Here is a 7,459-nt window from a genome sequence, read left to right on the forward strand (position 1 = left end):
TTGTTATGAATATAAAATCGGCGCTTGGCTATAATTGCAATCTCGCGGGTTTCATTAGGCGTTATTTCATTGTGCGCGCGCGTTTGTTGTCTCGGCTAAAAGCTCAATTAATACGGCGGAGTCTATAAAGTTAGTGGAGAGTGGGTGTGTTTTTAAATTTGCAAGGCAATGCATTTCAAATGTTTTTTCTGGCATTTATTGCGGAATTTTTTATGATTTTGAGATAAGCGCACGATAGGTTTGATTTCTCAGAGATAAAAGCTCTGGCGCCTAATTGATCTCTCTTTGCTTTTTACTGATAAAAATACAGTTTGATCATGTAATAAATGGGAACTTTTGGTGAAATTGTAAAAGCTGGAGATTACCGCAACTAGTTAAATTAATCTTTAAAACTCTGATAAAAGTGTAAAGTAGAAAGAAACTTGTGTTGACATGACTTAAAGTAAATTGTGCCAACACAGACTTCTCTTAGTGTAGATACGGTTAGTTTATCTCCTGCCTTCGAAAGGCGGTATCTAATGATGGTATATTTATGTTTTATGAAAAATAAAAATTCATTTTAGCTTCGAGAGCTGAGAGAGGAGTGAGTTTCATTATTTTTCAATGTCATTATTCTAAAGAAGGCGAAACGATGCGCAAAGGAAACATTTTTCATTAAAGTTTAATTTGCTATAATCTGTTTTAAAATTATTCTCTCTGCGTTCTGCGAGCGTTTCAGTCTTAAAATAAAGATTAAAAGATTTGGTGTTAAAAGGTGGTTGAACTTAGAGAATTTAATAAAATCTCTCTTCGATTGGTCACGTCCTTTTCTCCCCAAGAAGCTGCTCATTTTTCGGAACCGCCAAGATCGGACCACTATAGCATATAGCTACCTTACAAACTGGTTCATCGAATTTAAGTTCTTGTATGGAAAACTCTTTTATTTGACAAATTGCCAAAAATTTGGAAAATATTACTTTTCAAGGCAGCGCTGCAATCTTTCAACAAATTGTTCAAATCGAACCACTATAGCGTTGTCTGTTCGATTCGCTACTCGCTTATGCTTGGCGAATCGCAGTGAACTACAGTATTTTTAGGACCAGCAGCTTATTACCAAGATGATAGAGAATTGACATCAGCACTTGAGTACATAACTTATATTTAGATTTGCTTTAGCATAGCACTACAGAACAATTTCAATACCTTAGGCACCAAATGCTGGATCTCCATGTTGCATAAAGTTTTGAACGACGCGCTGGAACATGATGGAACTAACTAAATTGCGAGAATATTTCGAATTTAATTAATTTGTTTGAACTACGCGTCACATGTCATACATATAGTGTTGCATGAAATCTTTGAAGCCAAAGGATCACATGTAATGAACACTTAATTAACAACAACACACGCAAACATACTAAAAGTTTGCGACAACAGACAGCCGCGGTCGGCGCCGCACTGATGCGCGTAATGAAGCATCATTAATTTCAATAAATTTACTATTACAACAGATTTGAGCCAAACAAAATAGGCATGCGCATATATGTATTGTATAACAACAACAACAATAAACACACTCGTTGCACGCTGTCAAATGCGCCGTTGCCATGCAAAATGCAATGAAAGCGCAAAAGTTGCTGCCAAAAGTTTGTTGCGCGCAACGCCGCAAGGAGAGAGGAAGCGCGCGTATGCGCTTGTGTGTGCTGGTGTGCGTACGTGTGTGTGTGCTAGTTGGTAATAACAGCGAAATATGAACTTTGCAATGCCGGAAAAGCAACCACAAATGCAAATGATGCACATGTTGCACATACAAAAGCGCACGTGTGTGTGTGTGTGTATGTCCTTTAGGTATTTCATTTGTGCTGATGAAAGTTTAGCGGCGCTCATAAATACTAGTGCACTATACAATGCACACCGACACGTGCAAGTTAGTTTGATTGTAAATACCTATACTATATACATTGTGTGCAGGTGGCATGCACCGCGAACTATTTGAAAATCACACACACACAGACGTGCGCGCTCAAAGCAGACATGCCTCACTTCCCATAAGTTGTGCTGTAATAAGTTTGCGCGTTGCGACGTTAATCATGCTAACAACGGCGGCTGCGTAAACAACAACAACAGTGACATACACTCCAACCACACACACCGTGCGCTCACCTACAGCCAACACAACGGAAATGAGTTAATTGACTTTTGTTTTCTTGCCTTGTCGTGGCGCAACGCCAAACGCAGCCAACTTCGGCTTGTGTCGTGGAATCGCGCAAAAAGCGGAAACAACCCGCAGTTGCTTGCGCACCAGACACACAATCACAGTTAGATGCATTTGCAGTTGCCTTATTATGTCTGCATGCTAATGAGCTGTTGCATGCCACATGCCATCTACGCTGTATGTATGTATGTTGACACGCTTACTTCACAAATAAAATTGTATGCGTACATTCTTCGGTAATTAGCCGATGAAAACAAGTACATTCTCATGAAATTTTCATGTCTTCATTTCATTGTAGTTGTATGGCGTTTCATTGCTCTTGCCCAGCAGAACTAGAGGCTAACGGCTTGGCAATTCGAGGTACGGAATTATTCTCTTCTATGACTTTTAATTACTTATTTCGAGATTCATTGGTCATAAATCATCTATAGTAACAAGCAACAACCTCTTTGGAAAAAATACCAGTAAGTCAACATGGCTCACACGATAGCCGACAAAAGCTGGCTGGCAAAAGTTCGAATTAAATATTCCTGTAGCATGATTTATCATATTTGAATTGGAATGGAAATAGCGCTCCCAAACTAAACAAGTGCTTAGGTAAAGCAATTATAATTGTCATTTAAATTTTTTGTAACTAATTCGAGTTCACATGCCTATGAAATTGCTCGTGTTCGTAATATGGCCGCCAAAGTAGATACGCTCATTGTCCATAACAGCGTAGAAGAACGGCCGATCTACGTCAATTTCGGTACACTTTTCCATTTCGGTCAATAGAAACGACACTAGAATTGCGAAAAAGTAAAAAAATTAAACCAAACAGTTTACAAGTTGAACGTGGAAACACGCATTATTACGCACCTTTTGCTGATGATGCGTTGGTGCCATCATCGTTGATTTCAATTGCGGCGATATGCCTTATTTGCGATATCTTCGTTATGTTGAACCCCGTTAGAAGACGCGTAAAGTCAATACAATCGTTGAATATCGCTTTTATGCCAATCTTGACGGCCAAAGAGATAACGAGCATTTCAAATAAGGCGCATATGAGACTAGCAAGGTAACGTAATTTAGTTACTCACCTCCTTTAATATATCATTTATGAGCAGATTAGACTCTAGTTTGACACGTGGCATACCCACTTTAACGTTTTTCACCTTCAACAACGACGGCAAGATGGTAATATCGACACGTTGCAGCTTCATATCCTCTTCCATTTTAAGCAAACCATCGATCTCCTTGGGTATGAGCACGATGAGTTTTACATTTATGTTACGGTAAGGCAGTACCAGCGCAGTGGCCTTCAGTTCGTCCAACTCGCCGAATGGTATGTCGCAGTAGTCGTGCATCATAGGCACCTCCACCTTCTCAGTTGGCGTTAACCAGAAATCGCTTTTAGTAAGAAACTTCTTCGGGAATGCCTTCTTCCATCTGCTCTCGAAACGCCCAATATTTACGAGCAAGTTATGTTGGAGTACTTCTATTGTGTCAGCTGTAATGCGTGTACGTATTTGGTCATCCGTCTGTTCATTAATCCAGGTGTTAATGTGATGAGTAATGCCGTCCAGCTGCTCGAAGTTTAGATTCTCCGGACGTGTTTGAAATTGTTCCAGGCAGGTAACGCGGAATGACATATCGATCTCAAAACGATTATCCAAATAGATGGCATTGTGCTGCGTGAAGACAAACTCGTCCTTATTGGCATTGCGGCAGGCTTTGTATTCTTGTATGCCCTGATGTGAGCTCTTCAAACCCATTGCCGCGAGTAGTTCGCGATGTGGCTCTCGTATGACGGAGACGCTGATTATTGTCAGAAGCGAGCGTATAGCTACTGGCGATATAACAAAATTGCTCGTTGGCTCATGCTTGACCGTGTGATAGATCAACTCGGATTGAAAGAGTGTACTTGCGGCCGTTGATGAAGATAAATTACGTTTGACGTGAGCTACAATTAAAAAGACAGCGTATATGATTATGCCGCACCTAATTAGTTTAGTTTTTATTTACCTCTAAAGCTCATATTATCTTTAATCGAAGTATGATTGTGTTTTATTGCTTATAAAAATTTTATATTACATATTCAAAAATTTTGAGACCTATTTGTGTTTTTTTTTGTGTTGAAAGCTTTCAAATCTGAACTTGTTTCATATGTTTTGTTATTCGGAGAAAAACTAACAGGGTGCTGGAATAAGCGACACAACGGAAGAACAAACCGTGTGCCATACTCGCAGTGTGCAACAGCACTAAAGTGCTTGACAGGGCAGTATGTACCATAATACCGTTAATATACATGGACATACACACATTGGTCATCTTTACATACTTAGTTTTACTATATGACTCTACCATGAGATCAAGGATCAAAAGATGAGAAATCGGATTTTGGAAGACTAGGAAAAAAGTTTGGTGTTTTAAGTTTAAGAGTGGGAGGCCGGACACCCGTGGTAGAAAATAAGTATACATTTGGGAATGTTCTTAGGCAGCAGAAAAGCTACAATTCCTCTGTAGGCAGAAAATGGAGCGAGTATATCTTAGCGGCTTATGATTTCTGATAATACAAAATGTATCATTAGAATTAATATGGCAATTTTTTATCTACAACAAGTTTCTCAGCGAGCTTAGAAAAAAACGAAATTCCACAATACGGCACAACATAATAACATATTATATATGTAATAGTGTGCGACCCCATGAAAGGCCCATTTAAAGTTGATTAACCAATTTCCGGCACAACAAATTCCAACTATTCCATTAACATGTGCACATACATACTTGCAACCTGTGCTATATTTGCATTCGTTGCCTGCTGCTGCCACGCCCACTTCAGCTAAACGCCTAACACGTCTATACCGTTATTATGAACAAACAATCGGCTCATTAGCGCACGTGCCACAATCCTAAAAATTGACTAAGTAAACGCGGTATATCCCCACACCGACACATATACACACACATATATATATATATATATATACTGCTGTGAGTAACCACATTTATTACGCGCTGCAAACTTTTCTGCGGCATTTTCGATTTGTTATTCATGTTGCAGTGGCAATTTGACGCCAACGTGCAATCGACACTGGGTAATTGACAAAACGGTAATTGATAATTGCCAATTGGCCATGTGTTTGTTGTTATTTTATACTACACAATGGTTATTTTACGTGTTATATTTGCCGAGCATGAAACTAATGCGATTGTCAATTTCGTGGAAGTTTTGTTTTCGAAAAATTTTGCTGCAAATGCAGACAGCTGTGCGCTGAGTTGCCACAAATCGACTACTGCACTGGTGAATCACTAGCTTTGTTGTGGCCGGTGGTCGGTGGTGGTTTTAGCCACATGTTAATCGTGCAAATTTTGTTATTGTTGTTGTTAATCCACTATATTGACTGTCATTTTTCCTGAAACCTATTCTCATTTAAATTTCCGACGAAAATTTTGTAAAGACACTTGGTTGTTGGTGGAGTATTTCGTGAGTCACTATTTGTCACGCTATGGCAGCATATAAGAAAGTATAAAAAAGAAGCATTGTTCTAAGAAGCTGTGTAACTGAGTTTGTCTACGGATGCCATATCTAAAGTCGAAGACAGCTAATAAGTGTTTAATTTGGAATGCTTTCCGACTAACAGTAAGTTTCTTAGGTTGGCAGGTTCAATACCCTAAAAATTTAGCTCCAGTTTTCTTATCGGTTATCGAAGCATTGAAGCTTATAGAAAACTCCATTAGACCACGTTTCGACGCAAATTTTGTAGTTGATCAACTTTTATAGACTATACTTCAAAATATTATATTATATTGTATAAGAAATTACGATGTACATACATACATACATGCACTTCCAGACTTCGCTCCTCTTTACCGCTTTTCAGAGGCTTAACCTAACTCAGCTGCTTGCTTTATCTCCGCGTGTTTCTGCAAGGAATTCTTCGTGAATATGTGAATCTATTATGGTCGGCTTGATATGGCTTCTATTTCGACCACTCACCAAAATATCAAACGGGCATTTTTAATCAAGGAGAACTAAAAAGCTGTATGAATTTCTTGCTTCGCTCCAATTTGCGTCTCTGATCTGAACTTAATCGAACTCAACGCATTTATATCCATCATAATAATGTTTTTAGATACATAAGAGGGAATTTCTACTTCTGAGCTTATAGCACTTTTTATACCCTGAACAGGTTATATTATATTAAGTTTGCCACAAAATGTGTAACATCCAAAAGAAAATGTCAGAGACCCTATAAAATATATATCTAAGTGATCAGCGTGACGAGCTGTGTCGGTTTAGCCATGCCCGTCTGTGTGTCCGTCGGTATAGTTATATGCGCACTAGTCCCTCAGTTTTTGAGATATCGGTAATTTGGGAAGTTCCAAGCACGAAAAGTTCTTTCCTTTACCAACCGCCTTTGGTTGAGTTGAAAAATATATTCCCTATATACCCTTTCCGAGTTTTTATTTCTTTTTTTGATATATGACATTATTTACTTTTACAAAAAAAAGCCTTCAAAGAGCTGCCATACCTTTTTATTGCTATTTTACATGGTTTTCCTTTATTATAATTATGTCCACTGAAATTGTGTAAATATTTATAATTCATTTGTAAAATTTATTGCAAAATAATTATCAGCTAATATAAAACATGTAGTGTATTCGTACAATACCGTTAGCCACAACAGCATGAAGTGTGTTGCGACGGCAATTTAGTTAGCTGCTGATTGGCCACTCTAACGATTTACTATATTTGGACAATTTTGAAACGAAATTAAAGTTGATTGTTTTTTAAACGAGTTACGCGCCAACAAAGGAGGCACGTACGCATCACTAAAACAACAAACTCATAATAATAATTGCCGCAAAAGCAACAATTCTGCGTGCGGAGTGCCAGCACAAAATGGCAACAGGAGGCGCGGCAGCAATGGAAATAGCAAAAGAGACATTATTTTTAGAACGGCATATACAATATACAATACTTATGTATGTATGTATATATGTTTAGCGAGTGTACAGTGGGCTCTTTTGTAGCGAGGAAAAGAAAATAGTGACTTGAGTATCTGACTTGGATCTTTTTGGAATTTTAGAGATTTTGTTGAGTTCATAGTAGTAGCTAATGTCGCTGATTCCTTTTATAAAAAATTATAATGGGTCTTTGAGACATTTATTCGTGAACTCCTGCTGATTTAGTTTGCAAATCTATGAAATATATTTCCAAGACTTGATGAGGATTTAAGGTTAACTTTCCTAACCTAAAGTGTTGCCATAAAATACCAC

General features: G+C 38.2%; 1 protein-coding gene across 1 annotated transcript; it reads right to left on the minus strand.

Annotated features, from left to right (window-relative positions):
- Positions 1–2,708: 2,708 nt before the first annotated feature.
- LOC106623659 (antitrypsin) lies at positions 2,709–4,309 on the minus strand. The gene is made up of 4 exons (XM_036374547.2): positions 4,199–4,309; positions 3,274–4,136; positions 3,053–3,194; positions 2,709–2,976 (listed from the first exon to the last, which is right to left on the minus strand). Exons 1-4 carry the CDS (start codon positions 4,209–4,211, stop codon positions 2,840–2,842), a joined length of 1,155 nt encoding a protein of 384 aa, XP_036230440.2. The 5' UTR covers positions 4,212–4,309; the 3' UTR covers positions 2,709–2,839.
- Positions 4,310–7,459: the final 3,150 nt, after the last annotated feature.

This window comes from Bactrocera oleae, chromosome 4 (assembly GCF_042242935.1).
Source record: "Bactrocera oleae isolate idBacOlea1 chromosome 4, idBacOlea1, whole genome shotgun sequence".
In the NCBI taxonomy this organism is placed as follows: Eukaryota; Metazoa; Arthropoda; class Insecta; order Diptera; family Tephritidae; genus Bactrocera; species Bactrocera oleae.

Bases quoted from the DNA above. Each gene is read 5' to 3' on its own strand.
- LOC106623659 (XM_036374547.2), bottom strand. The intron at 3,195-3,273 runs GTGAGTAACTAA...TTGGCCGTCAAG, and splicing joins TAAATGATATATTAAAGGAG to ATTGGCATAAAAGCGATATT. The intron at 2,977-3,052 runs GTGCGTAATAAT...TCGCAATTCTAG, and splicing joins CAACGCATCATCAGCAAAAG to TGTCGTTTCTATTGACCGAA.